This window comes from Cynocephalus volans, chromosome 6 (genome assembly GCF_027409185.1).
Source record: "Cynocephalus volans isolate mCynVol1 chromosome 6, mCynVol1.pri, whole genome shotgun sequence".
NCBI lineage: Eukaryota > Metazoa > Chordata > Mammalia > Dermoptera > Cynocephalidae > Cynocephalus > Cynocephalus volans.
This window is the reverse complement of record NC_084465.1, coordinates 17,455,381-17,475,458: the sequence shown is the minus strand read 5'-3', so window position 1 is coordinate 17,475,458 and position 20,078 is coordinate 17,455,381. Positions and strand designations below refer to the sequence as shown.

The following is a 20,078-nucleotide window of genomic DNA, read 5'->3' as shown; positions in this document are numbered from 1 at the left end:
ACAAGTTAGGGGGTTACCATTTGGCTCTGAACTGTTGAAGGGGGACACTGTGGTGGTGTTGGGGAGAGGTACAAGGAAAAGTGAAAAGTGGTCATAAAAACAGCAGAGTGGTGCATCTGTGAGGAGGTCAGTGAGTTGGATGGGTGGAGTTCTGGAAACAGATGCAGGGGGTTATGCATGGTGTGCCTGAGGCGTCAGATGGATGCCTCTAGGGTCTGTGGAAAGGGGACCCTGATCTACAATATGTGACTATTAACTGAAGAGGCACATTCAACAAACATGCCAGAGTCTAAAATTCCAAATAAACCCCATTCTGTCAAGCCCTCTCCTGGGAGGTCAGATAGACAGACTCCAGTGTGCCGATGTCTCAATACATCTTTAGGACACTTTCCAGAATTGCTTAGGGCTTCTGGGACTGTCTTCTGCATTCTTTAACTGGTGACAAAACTCTGTTTTCTGAGAGTGAAATTTGATTCTGAGAAACAACCAAAAAATCATCCAGAGCCAAGTCCTGTGAATTACATTGGTGATTAAACCATATGACTGAATTTTGGGTGGAAAATGACAACTGACGGTAAATGAACGAAGATGATTTTCTTGCATCCTGGCAGATTATTTTAAAATAATCTCTCATTACACTGTAGTCAGAGTCCATACAATATTTTAAAAAATATTTTAAATTGAAAAGCTCTTTACAAACCAGGAAATTCAGTTACAGGCCAGCCTGGCCACTCTCTGCATCAGTGGTGTACACACCTCCCATCCAGGACACGCTCGCTTACCCTAGAAGGATTTCCTGCTCACCTCCAGTCGGCCAGCTGCTGGGTGCCTGCCATGGTCTCAGGAATCACAGTCGCATGCTGCACTGATGTGTGGGTGGCCACTCCAGTCAGCTGCTGCCACGCTGGGGGAAGCAGGATCTGCTGGGTCCCACTTGGCCAGGCCTGCTGTGGAACAAAAGACATTTGCAATCACCGTGTTTATTAATCACATAATCGATTTGCATGAATCCAGCACCTATTCTGTGCCCAGGGTCATGCTGGACTCTGTGATGGGTGTGAAAGTGAAGACTGGTCTCTGGCCTCAGAAAGTAAGTTAAGCGGAGATAAAATTAACATATATGAACCAAACAGAAGATCATTAAGTACAGGGGCACAGAGTTGTGTGGAAGGGATTTGCTCTAATGAACAATGCTCAGTTTCCACAAGTTGACTTGTGGAAACTTTAATTGACTTGCTAAACTTTATAAACTTCCATTTATTCACTTGCTCTGTCACACAACTGCATGAGAGGGCTTGAGGTTATTGAGTTGGGCCAGATGAAGGTGTCTCCTTTCCCTCAAGAAGCTTTCTATCTAGTGTCCTTCATTTGTTATTTTACCTTTTGTTTATCAGTTAGAATCTAGAGTTTCAACTTGCGTTATCTTCTGAATCTAAGTTTACACAATTCTGAGATGACCAAATATCTGGAACTGGCCTGCATCTGAGAGTAAGCAAATATGAAGTAAAATTTTTAGCTGGGACCTTCAGCTTAATTGAGAATTACCTCAAACGCTCAAAGCAAAAATGGGAGATAGTCAGGAAGTCACCATTTGAATCTTTTTAATATTAAGGTTTTTCTAAGAAACCTAAAATGAAAGTTCATTTGATTCTTCCTTAAATAGACTTACTGGTGTGTGTGTGTGTGCGTGCGTGCGTGCGCTGTGCTTTAAGCTCCCTGTTTCCTCAATCACTATTCTGCTTGCCTGTGGTCACTAAATGACTCAGACTGAACACAAGGGTCCAAAGGTGGACACTTAAAGGACCACCACTAAACTAAAGTACCTCTTGGGTAGGTCAAGAATTTGAAGATTTGTTACCTTACTTATATCTCTCTCTTTCCATCAGGCTGGGCATGACTAACATCTAATTTTTCTAATGCAGTGCTCTTAACTGTGCATGTGTTTAATATTTATGTTTTGACTCATATGTACAAACAGTTCTGGAAATGGGCTACAAATTTAAATCAAGGCTTAAAAAGCAGTGATGCTTATAAAAATGATATAATCACATTTTAGATATAAGTGGACTGTTCATCTGTTCCATCATTTTCATGTTGCAAATAAGGCCCAGTGAGATCTCTTAAACTTTTTTGATATTGCTTGCTTGCTTTTTGATCTCTTTTGACATAGGAGGAAAGCTCAGGGACCACAGATCATACTGTAAGAGCTTAATAAATATCTGTTGATAAAATGAAAGCAACTATACCAAGGCTATTAACTATAGTTAATTGTATTTCAGGTTTACTGAATTCACAGTAAGCAGAAAAAAAATTTAATTGATTAAAACAGTTGCAAATTCAAAATATTAAATGACTAACAATTTTATTGGCAGTAAGATTTCTATTGACTTAGTTGTCTGGAACTCATTTTAGATGTCATGAAAAGCATGATTTTTGTCTGTCATTCAAAAAAAAAACCTTGATATTAAGCTATATTCATTATTTTTTTCTATTTCCCTGAAATGGATATTAGCATTTTGCCTGAAAGAGATGGGGTAAAATGTTGTTTTTGACCTTTTTCACTGATTGATATGTTCAGCTCATTTGAAACAATACTTTATCAGACATTTCTATAATTAATTACTACTACTAAGAATACAGCTATTATTTCTTGATGCATATTGTGTACTGTGCACAGTGTTGTTATAAATGGGTTTTCTAACTTCTTCACACCAATCCTGTGAGGTAGAGACTATTATTTCCTCACATTTCTCAGATGAATAAACTGAGACACAGAGAGGTTGAATAACTTGCCCAGAAATATAATAAATTAAATATATACATTTGTTGCTCTCTCTAAACCCAACTAAAATGATAGTGAAGGAGTAAAAAAAAAAAAAAAACAAAACAAAAACATTCATATGGGCAAAGAGAACAGGGGACACACAATATAACAATAAACAAAATTTCAGAAGCTGGAAAACAGGTCGACAATTACTAAGTGAGTTAGCGGACTGAAGAAATGTAAGGTCAAGTCTGTGTATTGAACCTCTAAGTTCCCAAATCCCTGTTGTGCAGGTTTACACCTCCCCCAAAGCAGGAGGCTGGAAGATTCTCTCTAGGGAAACTGAGTAGTCCAACAGAAAAGAACTACAGATATGACATTTGAGGATCAGGGGATCTGCCAATGAAAATGCTGGGCTTGCTCCTTATTAGCCTATAGAGAAGCCCACATTCAGTAGTCCTCCCCTTGCTCCTCAGCTTTCCAATTAGTTTTTTAGTGCTTTAGTCATAAACATGAATAAACAGTCAGGGATCACTGGACATTAGAGGAAGCTTCTAACATGAACGAGACTAAAACAAATAAAAAAAGAAACTCAGAGGAAATAAAAACAGTGTAGGAATCAGAAAATTTCCAAAACTCTATAATTAATGTCCTCACAGAGCTAAAAAAAAAAAAAAAAATCCATGAAACAAGATCGTACAGAGAAATATATATCTTTATATCAATATCTATATTCAGAGAACAAGAAAGAACTCTTGGAAATGAGAAAGATGACAACAGAAATTAACAATTCAAAAGAAGGTTTAAGGGCCACCCCGTGGCTCACTTGGGAGAGTGTGGTGCTGATAACACCAAGGCCATGGGTTCGGATCCCTATATAGGGATGTCCAGTTAGCTCACTTTGGCGAGTGTGGTGCTCACAACACCAAGTCAAGGGTTAAGATCCTCTTACTGGTCATCTTTTTTTTTTTTTTTAAAAAAAGGTAGGTTTAAAAAAAAAGTTGAAATCGCCTAGAAAGTAGTGTAGGCAGAAGATAGAGGGAAAAGATAAGAAAGTTAGAAGATCAATTTAGAAGGATGAATACCCAATTAATAAGAATCCTGCAAAGGAGGAACAAAGAAAATGGAGGGGAAGAAATTATCAAAGGAAAAATACAATTTTTTAAAAGGGCAAATAGGGTGTCCAGGACAATGTATGAAAAAAAGACCCACAAGAAAGTACGTAATCATGAAATTTGAGACTACTGTGGACAAGCAGAAAGTCTTAAAGGCTTCAGAGAGAAAAAACAATAGACACTGAACTCAATATGCTCAAAGACATCAACACATCAAACATACAGACCTTTTATAGATCTGGAAGGGTTTGGGACTGCATAATAGATATACAGAAAACTAACCCAATGAAAAAATGAGACAACCATTAACTCCAGGGAAAACAAGAAGTTGTACAAGAAAGGAAATATAATTACAGTACACTGAGGCTCAGCTGAGAATAATGTTATATAATATTGATGATAATTATGTAAATATGACAAAGTGGTTGAATCAAAAATTATATGGGAGGAATGAAAGAAAGAAAGAATGAGTGAGAAAGAGGGAGTGGGAGAGAGCCTGTTTGTGTGTTATGGAGATTGGAGTGGGTTGGAGAGCTAAATCTTCATCTTTCAAAATAGGAAGTGGATTGGTAATACTAAACTGGAAAAATCAATAAAATGCAGGCTAAGCATGTTATTTAGAACATGGAGTTAAAAAACAGATTAAACAGTTAAATTAGAAATTATTGTTTTGAGGTAGTAGAAATTAAGGATGGGATAAAACAGAAGACTACTATTTTCTTATAAGTTTATGGTATCATTTAACTTTTAAAAATTATGTTCCTGTATTACTTTGAAAAACAATTAGATTTAAACTTCAAAAATATCCTCCCCAAAGTCAGACAGCCAGTAAGTGGTGGGGCTGGCATCTGAATATGAGCAATCTAACTCCAGAGCACATGCTATCAGCCAGTGTACTACCTTTATTTATGGAGATAATACACAAAAATGATGGCCCCTATTTGGGAATAGGCATTGGTAGTAATTGCATAAATGTGGCATGAACAAGTCTTCCTTATTCATAAACAACATCAGGTGTCAAGCCATATAGAAGCAGACAGCAAGGCAATGGTTGGAAAGACTGGTTGGGGAAAATGTAATCCAAGGAGGTTTTGAGTTAGAAGCATGGAAGTTTTGTGTTTTGGGCACTCAAAGAGTTCAAGCCAAGAGTTTGTCCTTAGGGAAACATTTAAAGGGGTTTAGGTGATATGATTTGATTGGCTAGAACAATGCAAAAAATTTCTTCATGGAAGGGTGGATGTCTACAAGAATCTGGCACTTCTGCATTTCTGATCCAGCCTTGCTAGTCAAAGGGGGTTTTGGATCCTGCCATTTGAGAAGTGATGTAAACTCAATACTGTCTCAATCAAAAACTGCATTCCCATCTCTCCACCTTTACCTTCTCATTCACAATTTCTATTGGTGGCCAAGATGCTAGGTGTGACTTGGGGCTTGGGAGGATAGAAGTCACAGCTTCTCTGTGGCAGTACTAAAAAAACTTGCTTCATAAGGTGATCCATAGGATCACTCCCATGTCACTGACATGAGAGCATGTGATAACCACTCCCTCCTACCATGCACCTCTTCACGGTGCCCCAAGGGGACTGTTTCCCTCAAAGGGACATGTGATGCTGGGAAGTGGGAAGGTAAAGAGCAAAGAAAATGAAATTAACATGAACAATATATTAAGTGACTCCATCTCTAAATGCTCACTAATAAAATCCTTGAAAAAGTTTTAAATATTTAGATAAAAAGAACGATGTCGAGTTTTTGTATACGTTTAAAGCAAATAATAGTATTTGGAATGCAGCTGCCAGATATCTAGACATCTACCCATAGAAAAATGAAGGCTTCAGTTTGAATATTTAATTATTGCTTTTGTATAGCTGCCATACTAGTTTTATAAGTTAACTTATTTTTGTCCTTTGAAAGGATCATTTAAAAATATCTAGGAGAGTCCCACCTTAACAGGCTAATATACTAGCACAGATTAAGTGACAAGCAGAGAGAAGAAGTACCAGTCAACAAACAAAAAGACACAATGTGAGACTGGATAGTGCAGGATTTTTTTACCTAATATATCTTAGAAATCTTTGCATGTCAAGACACATAGGTCTACCATGTCCTTTTTAATGGCTACGTGGTGTTCCATTTTATGTGTGCACCAATTTATTTAACAAATCCCCCATTGATGAACATTTAAATTGCTTCTAACAGTTCCCTGTTACAAAAACTGTAGTAATTAAAAACACTGTACATATATTTTCTGTTCACTTTCCCAATTACGGCTTTAGGCTAAATTCACTTGGAAATTTATAACACTCTAGGAACTCTTTTTCAAGTAAGCAAAAGGTAAAGCTCTCTCCTATGAATAAAGGACTGAAATCAATAGGCTGAGCCTATTCGTTCCACCAAACTGAACAATGAAGAATGTCTATTTTAGCTAATAAGAGGTGCTGATTATTTCTTTCCAGGATGGTTCCTGGCTTACTAGGGTTAAGTGTGCAAAAACAAAAAAAGGATCTATAACTACCCTTTAAAGTGCATAGATGAATTCTGTAGATTTTGGCTCACAGAGGAGGAACACTGGGAGGCTGGTCTGGATTTGCGTCACTCAGATAAAGTATGAACAGACTTCTTTGCCCATGGAGTTAGCTGTACTTTTCTTGATCTACCTTGGTCTTTTCTGAACTGTCCACTACTGAACTATGAAAACAAAAGGAAGCTACAAGGACAGATGAGAGAGGAAGGAATAGAAGGCTGGCTTTAAATACAGAAGGTTCTCTATTTACAGACTTTCAATGAGACAAAATTTTGTGTGGCATAAATCAACTGGCGTTAGTAATCACTTGCTCAGTGTCAGTCTGGATGTAAGAACAAAGCAACAAAGAATGGTTACTATCAACCTCAAACAAGCTGTTCCAGAAAACAGAAGAGGAGGTAATAATATCCAACACATTTTGTACTGAAATCAGAAAAGGATTCTATAAGAAAGGGAAATTATGAACATAGATGCAAAAATGCTAACTATAGTATTTATGAACTGAATCCATTAAAAGCATACCATTATATCAAACATGGCATGATTAAATAAAGTTTTTGTCATAAATACAAAGATAGTTTAACATTACAAAATCTACTAATGCAACTTGTCACATTAACAGATTAGGGAACAAAGAACACAAGTTTTCTAATAGCTGCAAAAAGAACATTTGAAAGAATTCACAATTCATTAAAAACTTAAGAAATCACAGAAATAATGAAAGCTAATCAGAGTTTAGAAGGATTGAGATAACAAAGTCAATAGACCAAAGTCAGTTATATTCCTATAAACCAAAGACAAATAATTAGGAAGAATGTAATTAATAAAATTATTAGCAACAAAGGACGAGCGGGAAGAGAGGAACGCTGGCCCGGCTGGCGGAGCGCGCAGGGAGGCGCTGGCTGCCAGACCATGCTGAGCCGAGCGTGCGGCAGGCTCGCCTCAGTGCTGCGGGGGACACTCGCGCCGCCGTCTGAGGTCGCCCTAGGTGCCTGCACGCGTCGGGGTCGCGGCCGTTGGCAGACCGGAGCGAGAGGGCGGAGGAGCCGCCCCGCACTTTCGACCCCGCTCTGCTGGAGTTCCTGGTGTGCCCGCTCTCCAAGAAGCCACTCAGATACGAAGCATCAACAAATGAATTGATTAATGAAGAGTTGGGAATAGCCTACCCAATCATTGATGGGATTCCTAATATGACACCACAGGCAGCTAGAATGATACATCAAAGTAAGAAGCAAGAAGAAATGGAGCAGCGTTAGATTATAATTTTAAAAATACAACAAATTTTCTTAATATTTTATACCTTTTAAAACAAGGTGGTGGGTAATAAGTGGGGGAGAAGAATGTTTCTGTCTCTTCCTACGTTGACTGTTCTTATTCCACTGGTCTCTTTAGCAGGACTGTTCTACTCAGCCTCTGTGGAAGAAAACTTCCCACAGGGCTGCACTAGCTCAACCAGCCTTTGCTTTTACAGTCTGCTCTTGCCGATTACCATACCAGTGTATGTGTTCTTCCATCTTTGGACTTGGATGGGTATTAAACTCTTCAGGCATAATTAGTGCAACCAGAGTCAAGATCATATGTGTATTAGCGATATGTCCTGGGCACCGATCCCTGAAAGCTCGACTAGAGGGAAATACTGGAGACCCATTTAGTTTGCAGGAAAGATGCTTTGCCTTCCTTATATCAGGCTTAGGACTATGGTAGGCTTAAGCTGCAGAAGATTCTTTTATTGTACTCTTGTTCTGCCCTTGTTTTTTGAAGGTTTTGATTTATAACTGCTGTATCAGAAGAAACGTTTTGGTGAAGTTCTTTGGAGATTAACACCCCAAATCATTATGACTATTATCCCATTCATCTAAAAGTCATGTAAAATTTTGTTTGTTGAGCTTCTTTGCTCTGTGGTAAAGTCACACGTTAGGGATGACTGAAATAATTCCAAAGGAGCTATGTTGGAATAGTTGTAGAGAAATGAGTTTGAACTAGTGTGATATATAAAACCTTATAATAAAATGGAAATTTCATGTACTTACAAAAATGCTGAGCTTGTAAAATTACCTTTCATTTTCTTTGGCATCAAATGCTTACATTAATAATAAAATAAGATGTTCACACTTTCCCATTAAAAAAAAATTATTAGCAACAAAAATGTAAAGTACTTAGAAATTATTTTAACCAAAAAAACTTCATTAAAATAATGTATAGAGTTATATAATGTTCATGGATTAAATGACAATATTATAAAGACATCAATTGTTCCTTAGAGTAAATATAAATTCAATGCCAATCCAATAAATGTAAATCAGGTTTTTTGTTTTTGGAACTAAAATTCTCATGGAAGAGTGATGTTAAAATTCATATGGAAAAGTGAAGGGACAAGAACAGACGAGGTAAATTTGAAGAACTCTATGGGAACAAGGTTTTCCCTACCAGATACAAGACATATATTAAAGTTATAAAGGACAACCAGGCAAGCAATGGAGCATGTGATAACCACTCCCTCCTACCATGCACCTCTTCACGGTGCCCCAAGAGAACTGTTTCCCTAAAAGGGACATTTGATGCTGGGAGGTGGGAAGGAAGAGAGCAAAGAAAATGAAATTAACATGAGAAATGTATTCAGTGACTCCATCTCTAAATGCTCACTAATAAAACCCAGCTGTCCAGGATCTTGAGACAGGAGCTGTGGGCCTTAGCCCTACCCTACCCCACTCCCCACAGTGACATCTTAGAATGTACTTATTAGGCACGTGTATTTCTCTGATGTGTGTGACTTATCTGCTCATGTCCTTCACCAAATTTCTGCTTAGATTTTTCTAATTCATTTTTAAGAGTTCTTTTTGCATTAGGGATGTAAATCTTTGAGTGTTAAATTTATTCCTTATCAACTGACTTCAAACTTATGTTTTCCTTTGTTTCTATGTTGAGAAAATAATTTTCTATCTAAACATTAAATTTAAAAAAAATTATATCTCAATAAAGCTATAGAATGAAAGTGAAAAAAAAAAAAAAAAAGGTTATAATGGTTCAGACAATAGGCTATTAGAGAGGCCAGTGGAATAGAAGAGAGCCCAGAACAGACCTATGCAATTTGACTACACATAAAAATTAAAACAACAACAACAACAACAAAAAACTACATCTGTTTAACAAGACACCATAAATAAAATGTCTTTGGGAAGACTTTGGGAAAAGCCTTTGGGAACCTACCTTATTTAAAAATGAAGGTGCTTCTAAACTAACAACATTTAGGTCAAGCTGTCCTTGATGCCCAACGATAAAAATGATTATACAGAAGTTGTATAGCATGGTGGTTAAACTACAGATGATGGTGTCAGACTTCTTGGGTTTGTGTCCTGGTTCTGTCACGTAATTGCTATGTGACTTTGAGCAAATTATTGTGTTTCAGTTTCCCTACTTGTCAAATGGAGAGAAACCTTACTGTATTGTTGTGCAGATTAAATCAATTAACAACTGTAGAGTGCCTGGTACTTTATGATGATGTATTTGTTATTACCGTTCAAGTGTCATTAAGGGTTGATTACTATTATCAGTGCATCAGTACTGTCATCTTAAATTTGCATAACACTATTTTAGAAACTTTAGAAATTTTCAACCGTTTTTCATCATCACAGTCCCTATATGGTTTTTCAACTATAAAATGAGGAGGTAATCTCCAAGGCTTCTTTTGGCTCTAAAAAAATCATTTCTATTTTATAAGAAAGAAATTTGAGGCAAGGAGATGTTAACTGACTTGCCTCAGGTCATAGACTTACTAGCAGAGTAAGATTAAAACCTAGGCCTTCCAGATTAATTTGCATTACAAAGATATAATTATAATATTTTCCCCAGACTCTCTGTATCTAAATTTCTTTTTGGAATTGTAAGCAGATACTTAGGAAGGTAATTCACTTGGGGATCATTTAGAATATTACAGGTATATTCCAGTGACTGAAAGCACCTAACTCATTACTAGGGAGGGGGTTAGTGGAGATATATCTCTTTTGTGAGCACCATTAACATGGATAATGGTAATACCAGTAATAATAAAGTAGAAAGAATTACCTGGGCAAGCAGACCTGGTTGGATCTGAAGAGGCTGCGCTCCTGGGGCTTGAGTGACGATGGGAACTGCATTTTCCATCCGCACTGAATAGCCGGCATGCTTAGAGGGGGAGGCCTGCAAGCCTGTGCCAGACAATGGCGGAGGGAGAGAGGTGTTAGCTGAGTGACTGGAAACAGCCACATGAAGAGACCCTTATTAGCAGCTGGGTCATCTTTTAACTCCTCTTTGCATCAATCCCCACCCAACAACCAGGTATTGCCTGCTCCTTGGGAAGTTTCTCATTTAGTTTCTAACTTAAATTCACAACCAAAAAAACCTCCCCCCAAAACCTTGAAATGAATGCTTTCAAAGGCTAGAAGGTCAAATTCATAAGTCTATAAGGCCAAAAGTGGAACAATTATGCTGACAAATTACAACAGGAAAACAAGGGCTTCAGACCATCCAGATATATTCTTGTATGTCAAAGCAAGGGGTGTCGAGGAGAGAATGGATGAGTCCATTTGGAATTGCATTGACTGAAACTGAGCAACCACACTCATGCTTACACCATGGGGTTGGCAAAAATATATTCTTGAGCTTTCTGTGTAAATTATAACAAAGGACATGGTGAACTCTACCTTCTTAGAGTCTACAGGAGAAGAGTGTTGGGGTCATGGCCAAAGAATCATTTTGGGGAGGGGACACTGGGAGGTACTTTTCGAACAGATTTATATTCTTCATGTGAACTGGGACTATGTTGGCTGTCAGAGATTGGCAATTTTCTATAGATCCACACAGAGGATATTTCATGTGAGGAAAAGCAAGAGCTGACATCAGCATAACAATGGGAACACAAACAATGTGCTTATTTACGGACAGCTGGCCAGGGACACAATCCCCGGCAGGTGGTGAGAATAACAACAAATTGACTTGGTACTGAAGCAAAGTCCTATTGTTTCTAGGTTGGCCACAGTAGGACAGGAGCCCTCAAGCTCAGCGATGCCAGTGTTCTCATTGAAAGAAACGAAGAAGGCTTTCCTTCGTGAAAGCATGACAGAAAACTGCAGGTGCCAGAGCCCTAGAGGTCAGACTGTAAGAAGAGGCTGAGAGGCTGCATCTGCTCATCCTTACCTTGGAAGCCGGGAGGACACACGATGAGAGCTTGCTGGAAGGGGTCAGGCCGGGCACAGATCTGGGCAGTTCCTGTCTGCAGGGGCATGCTCCGCTGGGCCACTGCAGCCATGGATGCCGCTGAGGGCTGGTAGAGTGTAGATTGGTAGTTTAGTATGGAGACTTCGGGATTGGCTAAGGAAATAGTGGCACTGGTGGAGGTGGGAGCCTAAAGGAATGATGGGGATTAAACAAAAATAAAAATAAAAAATGAGGGAGAGGCTATGTTGGGAGACATGAATCTAAATTAAATAAATGAACTCAAAGAACAACAAACCAAAACCAAGAGCAAAAAGGCAAAAACAGAGAGGAGTGGAAATCCAATTGAAAGTCTCAGGAAAAAGCAGGCACCTGAAGCCACAGGAGACACAGAATCACCTTTGGTGTTTACATTCAGGCCTGCTCCTACATTTGTCGGGCCCTGACGAGCACAAACGGACGCCTGCACACCATCTGTCTCAATACTGAAAAGGAAGGCTAGAAAACTGTTCAGTAAAATGTTCTACCTTTCCACTCTGACAAATACACCTTCCCAGCAACCTGGAAGTCTGGGTTTGAGCTGTGGATTCTTGAATTCCTTGGGCTGTGAACTGGCAGATGGTGACCAGGGAAAGCCGAGCCCTGCCTTTCTTCTCCCTGCCCCAGCTCCATCCCACAAGTGGGGGGCTTTGAGTGCAGTCTGCATGACCAAGCTCTGCTCACACTCCCTTCTCCTTGGATCTGTTTGTTTAGTCCACACTCAGGAGGACAAATCAAGGAAGAGGCTCCTAAGGGCCTTAAAGGCCCAGGGTCCCAGGTACCCAGGACTTGGCATGGAGGCCTATATACCAGGAGGAGAGCCAGAGCAGGGCCTGGGAAGAGGCCCTGCTGCTCAGGTCTAAGGGTAGTACTGTTTGCAGATACCCTTATATGGCTGCAGAGCATAGCTACTGCAAAGAGATGTGGTAGAAACACAGAGAGGGAGAGGGACACGCTGAGACTGGGGGTTCTTGTCTGAGTTCCGTGCACTTATGCTGGTCTTCACTTGCACAGAGAAAAGATGCTAGTGAATCAAGAGAATTTAAATGGAGATGGGTTTGGGCTGGCCCGTAGCTCACTTGGGAGAGTGTGGTGTTGATAACACCAAGGTCACGGGTTTGGATCCCTGTATAGGGATGGCCGGTTAGCTCGCTTCGGAGAGTGTGGTGCTGACAACACCAATTAAGGGTTAAAATCCCCTTACCTGTCATCTTTTTAAAAAATAAATAAATAAATAAATAAAAAGAAATGGAGATGGGTTGACAAGTACAAGCCATCGAAATTGTCCTCTCTCCTTTTTCTTTCAGAAAGAGAGACATCATTTGAGATTGAGCTTCATGTGAAGCAAGGCTACAGAAGGAAAATAAAGTCTACGTTGGGAATTCTCCAGCTTCTCCCCATCTTAGTCTTCTTTATACTGATCCTTTAGCAAGGTAGGTGGAGGTTACCAACGGCTTCAAATTCAACATTGTCTACAGGAGACTTTGCCTGAAGGGCCGGCCCGTGGCTCACTCGGGAGAGTGTGGTGCTGATAACACCAAGGCCACAGGTTCAGATCCCATATAGGGATGGCCGGTTAGCTCACTGGCTGAGTGTGGTGCTGACAAAACCAAGCTAAGGGTTGAGATCCCCTTACCGGTCATCTTTTTTTAAAAAAAAAAAAAAAAAAAAAAAAAAAGAATAAGGAAAGAGCCACAAGGATATCTTGGACACACACACAAATAGAATTTCAAGTAGGGTATGTGCCAAATAAAAAGGACAAAGTCTCATTTTACATTTGTCTTTATACTTAGAAAGATTTTGTGCTGAATTTCAGTGCAAAGCAAATTAATTTGTTTGAAAATAATCATTAAATTATGTGGCTTACATGTTTGGGTTTTAAGATACATATTTTATTTTTTAAATTTTTTATGGTGGCTGGCCAGTACAGGGATACAAACCCTTGACTTTAAGATACATATTTTAAAATGTGTGTGTTTTGGCAGCATCATATGGTCAGCTCTAGGTAGTGTGTGTGCACTCAAGTGGGAGTCAGCATCTGTGTTTGTTACTGATAACACGACTTGTACTTCCTCTGTCTTCCCCATACCACCACCTCTTCTGGAGGCTTCCCACTGTCTGCTCTGATACTACAGTGTGAAGTCCAGACTCTCCTCAGGCCTTAGCACTTGTGGGTTTCCCTGTGTGGGGCCTGGGCCCTGGCACTAATATCCTCTAGGTTCCCAAGCTAGTCCTCAGCTATTCCACGTTCTGGTCAGTCACTGCTCCTACTGTTTCTTCCTTCCAAATGTCCCTGGAACTCAGGACATTTGCTACTTCTTGCTGCCTGGGACCTGTAAGGCCCTGACTAGTGATGTTCTGACCTCTCTTTCTCCTCCTCCAATTCTTCTTGGGCACAGGGGCTAGATCACTCTTTCCAAAATACTACTTTGTGCATATCAGCATCCCTGCTCAAAAATTCCCAGTGGTTGCCTAATGAACATAGCATATGCACCTTGGTCTGGCACTGCTGGTTTTCCACTGTTTGGCTAACCTTCCTTTCTAAATGTATCTCCCTCTGCTCTCCAGCTGTTGGCACCAGGCAGATTAATCTTCTCATTGTTTACCCAGCTTCCTGTGTGCATAGGCCTTTCATCTCACACAAAGCTTTTGGCCCACAGCATTCTCTCCTAGCCTCTGTGTCCCAAGGCCTAGCCTGGGTCCCATGTGCTCCACAGTGAAACCCTTCCTGACACCATCAATGGAAATGAATTGTTCCTTTTTTTTTGCTCTCACATAGTACAGTTTAGCCTCTGGCCCAGCTCTTGTCACAGTCTGCCTTACAGTAGTTATTCTCTCTAGACTGAAGTCTCCTTGGAAGGGAGAGGCTGTGTCTTACTGGTGTTTTACTCCAGCCTGCAGTGGTTTCTCCTTCCTCTCGATTCTGTAACACAGTCTGTTTGTTTTACCTGGTCCTTAATTCATGCTATTCTTATTTTGATTTATCTATTTTTGCTTATGGCCTGACTCACCAGGGAGACCACGAGCTCCCTGAGAGGTTGAACCTTCCAGCTCTCTGTAGACTCAAGGACAAATGGAACTTGTGTCCTGATATGGGCCCCAGCCTCCATTGTGACCATTAGACAGGTAGATGGTTGTCCTCAGTTTTTTTTTTTTTTTTTTAAAAGATGACCGGTAAGGGGATCTTAACCCTTGACTTGGTGTTGTCAGCACCACGCTCAGCCAGTGAGCGAACCGGCCATCTGTATATGGGATCCGAACCCGGGGCCTTGGTGTTATCAGCACCGCACTCTCCCGAGTGAGCCACGGGCCGGCCCGTCAGTTTCTAATCCTGCTTAAGGATCAGCTGAAGAAGCAATGTGAGAGTGACAAAGTTTTCTACTTCTCTACATACTCCATAGTTCTTAGAAAGGAAACTAGCCTATCACCTACTAGAGAGGAGCATAGAGAGAACTGGTAAGAGCTGTTGCAGCTGACAAATAGAAATAATATGAAAGGGCAAGTTTTTAGTAACATTGGTTTTCCAAAAATGGAAGAAGTGATTCCTGGAAGCAGCTGTAGCAGATGTTTAAATAGTTTTTACATCCAGAAGAAAGGGATCTGAGCTTGGCCTATAAACCCAAATTAAAATTCTTGGTAGAAGGCTAGGTCCAAATAATAGAATACCATGGAAATGTTAAAGAAGTGTCTGATCCACAGGATTAAACAAGGAATACCCAAGAGAGGACTCTTTATTCAATATTACTAATTGTGCAACCTAAAAGTTTTAGAAAGTAGAAGAAGTCAGCTTCCTTGAGACAGAAAGGATTATAGATTAGTGACCATTTGGAAAAAGGTCCTTTGGTTAGTCTACTGGATATATGTTAAGGGCAGCAGGTAATGATTTATATAGTTTAATGTCCTTCTACTTCTAACATAAAACTATGGATATGTGTTATTGCTTCTAAATATCCAAATGGGCAAACAACTCCAAGGAGCTCATGTAGAAAGCAAGCTACCAGAACCACTAATGAACAAATGAAGTATTGCTGGATTTAAAGAGCAGACACCATCTAAGAAAGGCATTTAAAGACCTCCATAAGACACATCTGGTGCTGTGTGTGTATTTTAAGAGTCCAGATTCTGAAGCCAGATTGCTGGTTCAAAGCCAAAGCCCATCTCTCATGAATTAAGAGTAGCCTTGGGTATGAGAATTGATTGCTCTGTGCTTCACTCTCTTCCTCTAACATGGGAATGATAATAATAATACCTCTCTCACAATGTTGCTGGGAGGATTAAGAGTTATGACGTTTACAAATGTTCAATAAATGTCAGCTATTACTAATGTTATTATTTAATAACATTATCAGAGGAGAGAAAGCATGCCTTAGTGTTTAAGCCTAGGCATATCCTGAGTAATTCTTTTTTTCCGGGGTATTCAAAAGTAGGGTATAGTAGAATCCATTGCCAGAAGACGGAGATCCTGTTTTCGGACCCCTCGCTTTTGTAGGATGTCATTTTCCCTTACCTGATACTCTGGCTCAAGCACTGTACTAAATTACCAGTCACTTCTCTACTCCAGTCCCGAGCCAGATTTGGATGGTCTCAGTGCTATGTGGGGAAGAGGGGTGTTCTTATTCAACAGCTGCCTTTTTGATGAGAAGCCTTTTAGTTTTGCAAAGTCTCTGATACACTCTTTGGAATAGATGTGCTGCCTGTCACATCGTGAGTAAGATGGAGGTGGCCTCCTCTCGTATGGTCAGGGACCCCAGGACCATAGCTCTCCAGCCTAGTAGAGAGACATCCATGGAAAGGATGGCCTGATGGGGACACTCAACCTGACATACTGTGCACATCTGAGGACTATCTCCCCCACTGTCTCTTAGAATGCTTTGACATTGGATGAGGTGGACAGATGGCAGATGAGGATAGGCAGTTTGGAGTTAGAGAGTTAAGATCAGTTGTCCCATGAGGACTGTGGGAAAAACATACCACTTCAAGGAGGTAATGAACAAAACGATGATGATATTTTGTCAGGAAGCTCACATGTCTGGCTGTGGATGCCTCAGCCTTAGGGCTGGGCTAGGGGCTGGGCGGGAATGTTTGTTTCTTTGGCCTCTAAGCATTAGAGAGCATTGGCTCTTCACTGTAAGGAGATCTTTGAGAACACTAATGGCCCCCAGGGGGCAGCAGATTCCAAGTGGTCGTTCCTAGAGTTTGGGCAGAGGGAGAGATGACAGCCTGGGAAATAAAGCTAGGCCTTAGCAACCCAACGTGCCACAGGAATGGCCCGGGAAAACAGAATGGGTGGGGGGAGTGACTGAAAAGCAGGGGTCAGGGACTCTTTAGTGACAGGAGGAGACTGTCAAAAAAGAGTCGATGGCCAGGTGAAAGTATGCACACTTCAGGTTTAAACATACATTCCTCTCCTCTGGAGGAGTGTGTATGTGTGTGCACACATACAGGGGGTTGCTGTCATTACAGATTGATGTTAAGACTGAAAAATCTAGGGACACTTCTTTGGGGGAACCAGCAAGATAGGAGTAAAAGGAAAAGTCTCTTAGATACTAGAGGCAGTCTGAGCTAGGACTTGGAGATTATTCATTCAATAAATATTTCCTGGGTGTCATCCATGTTTTAAGCAGTGTATTAGCTTCTGGCTTCTGCCAGTTTTCTACAAAAGGCTGGAAATCTGTGGGAAGAGAAATCTGAGTTTCCTGGTCCCTTTTAGTTCCAGCTGATGGTATTCTGATGACAGACTGATAAACTGTTTCCCCATGTCTGGGAAAAAAGAAGTTTTATCTGCCCTGAAGAGAGATCATGTGGACCCAGCAGTGTGGGGATGAGGGGAGGGGCCTGAACTAGATGATTACCTGAGTCCCTGCCAGTTCTAGAATTCTTTACTAGGTAGATATCAGGTATAAAGGATCACAGTATCTCCTTTACCCTGTTCCCACATCAGGACAGAAGAAAGCAGTAAAAGGTACCATCTTAGAAACAACTTCCTCCATGAGTTTTTTCTGGGACTTTTCAATGGCGCAAGTAGTCAATACAAAGAGTGCCTGGGTCTCTCAAAGGAAATAACCTTGGAAGCAAATACTTTCTTATATAATCTAATATGACACCAAAGGAATTTTGTCTCCTTATTGGGTTTGGTGGGAAAACATGAATCCTGATGCTCAGAGCGTGCAGATCTACCTGCCTTTCCCCTCTCCCTCCCACTTACCTGGTTGTGGACAGTGGTCAGCTGGTTGTTAAAGGTCATGGTCAGGTTGGTAGATGTGCTGGGGGCCACGTGTGTGATGAAAGGGGTTTTGCTCTGGTTCACCGTGTCATACATATTCACCCGACGCTTGCAAATTTCCATGTTCTGGAAACATGATTTGACACTATTCGCGCAAAAGGCAGAGGCAGATAGAGACATAAGGCAAAGGGAAGAGGATAATGTGGGATAAAGGGGAGAAAATGGAGAGAGAAAAGGGGAGAATGGTTAATGTAGTATATAAGACAACCAGGGAAACTTAACTTCACGCTTAAATTTCCTGTATTTCTTGTGCAAAGTCTGTGCATTTACATCAGTCAACGTTATTTAGACGAATTTCCCCCACTGTTCTACTACCCTTTCTCCCCATCCTGGCTGGGTGAAGGTTCTATATATCACAGCAGACCTGACTGCTCTCACTGCCTTTCCCTCACATAGCTGACCCGCCTACACCATCTCTGCTAATCCTCAACTTTCAGTGTGGTTTCTGGCCCATAAACAAACGTCTGAGCTCTCTGATTGGGAACTTTAGATAGCAACTTACCACCTGCCTCCACCTTCATCCTTTCCAGCCACCCTGGGTCACCACCACCATCTAGGGGACGGCCAAGGAACTCTCCAACCCAGTATCACGAAGGCATTGCCACATTCTTGCCACTGGAATTGCGCATGTAATGAAAACAGTAATGCTACTAGTGATTAATAACGGTGGCTAACATTTACTGAGAGCAGTGGTGGGTGTGTGCAACCTCTCACTCAGTGCTACAGCTTCCACAAGATAGAGGTTGTTCCTATTGTATGAGAAAGGACGAAGCCTATGGAGGATGGGTAATTTGCCAAGGATGGGTAATTACTGGCCGTTTTCACATATACACACACATCTTTTTTAAAGCTTCCTTTATTCTTCATTTTTTTCTAGTTCTTGCCCAGTTACATGAAATAGAATTCTTTCCCTCCTTTTCTTCCTCCATTGCATTTGTAATTCAAAACAAAACCCTAATAACAAAAGTAAATAAGAGTAGTGCTGACATCAGCATCAAGGGAAAGAAAAGCCACAAGAGGCCTTGACCGTTCAAGTTCTTGAAAATCCACCATCAGGTGTCCTTTGGAATGTACACATTGCTTCTTATTCACTTTTGTGTCTTCTTCTAATCAAACTCACTTTTCCTCGAATGCTAATATTCAAGATAATAAAATCCCATTTAATCTTCAATTTAAAATGTCTATTTTAGTTATGAATAACGTAACAACTGAATATAAATAATTGTTTTCTACTATTTCTGCATACCACAGGGATGCTATGTTTTGAGCTAAGCAGGTATTTGTGTGTTATCCCAAAATATTCTTTCCATGAAAGATGTATTCCAAGTTTCAAACAACTGATTTAGACATAACTTAGAGAATCCTACTTCTTTTTAGGTCAATGACTAAGTTCATTTAGTGTGGCCATATAATGTACAATATTTACTGACTGGTATCCCTGGAGAGAAAACATTTTATGGGAACTAATCACTAAAAATACTAGTAATGCTGGTAATGCCAATGTGTTTTGAGCTTCTACTAAGTACCAAGTACACTGCCAAGTGCTTTCACGTGGAGGCTGAGGCATAAAACAATGCCTTTTGTATTCTTTTTGGAATGTATCTAAAGCATTCAATGGTTTTGTGACAATTCAATACAACGTTTTGAGACTCTTTCAGAATTTTCTAACTGAAATGGTTTAAGTTTTGAGTTTCAGGAAGAGGCAAGTACTTTCACTTTGGGTTAGTTTACAAGAAAATTGGTATTTAAAGAATTTGTGCACCAGAGTCCTCATGTGGAGAAATGAGTGGGGTCTCTTTCACCTAGTAATCCAGATGTTGGGGCAGCTGTGGCTCAGCTCCAAGGGTGGGGGTCTACAGCAGGGTGGGCCTGGAGGTTTACTCTCACCCTGGAGTTCTCCATGGTCTTCCCAGCAAGTTCTAGGGACCCTTAGGGAGTACACCTATTCTCAGGTAAGCCCAGGTACTCTCAAAGACCCACTTTTCCTTTTTAGCCTATTTTCTGAGTTCTAAATGGTCAGTGTTCCTCTTGGGCCCCACATCAAGTTCTGATTTGCTGCTGATGCTCACAGTCTCAATGTGACTAAGCACAGTGAAGCATTCTATTGATGCTTCCTTACAGAACCTAGAGTTGGACAGGGCCCTGAGGTACTTCAGCCAAGCCTTG

The 20,078-nt window shown here is 40.5% G+C and overlaps 2 protein-coding genes and 1 pseudogene across 5 annotated transcripts in view; 2 read left to right on the top strand and 1 right to left on the bottom strand.

The window, feature by feature from the left end:
- HIPK2 (homeodomain interacting protein kinase 2) overlaps positions 1-20,078 on the bottom strand; it is a 188,589-nt gene that overhangs the window by 36,524 nt on the left and 131,987 nt on the right. The window contains exons 7-10 of one of the 4 annotated variants that reach the window (XM_063099934.1): positions 17,835-17,997; positions 11,573-11,780; positions 10,463-10,584; positions 805-947 (exon numbers count right to left, since the gene is read on the bottom strand). In XM_063099934.1, the coding sequence (XP_062956004.1) occupies positions 805-947; positions 10,463-10,584; positions 11,573-11,780; positions 17,835-17,997 (636 nt within the window). The remainder of the gene's footprint in view (positions 1-804; positions 948-10,462; positions 10,585-11,572; positions 11,781-17,834; positions 17,998-20,078) is intronic. The other 3 variants (XM_063099935.1, XM_063099936.1, XM_063099937.1) reach the window with 3 other exon arrangements.
- Positions 7,313-7,672, top strand: LOC134380259 (protein preY, mitochondrial-like; annotated as a pseudogene).
- Positions 7,741-7,956, top strand: LOC134380260 (phosphatidylinositol N-acetylglucosaminyltransferase subunit Y-like). The gene has a single exon (XM_063099938.1). It carries the CDS (start codon positions 7,741-7,743, stop codon positions 7,954-7,956), a length of 216 nt encoding a protein of 71 aa, XP_062956008.1.

Coding starts and splice junctions, on each gene's coding strand:
- LOC134380260 (XM_063099938.1), top strand. CDS start 7,741: ATGTTTCTGTCTCTTCCTACGTTGACTGTTCTTATTCCACTGGTCTCT.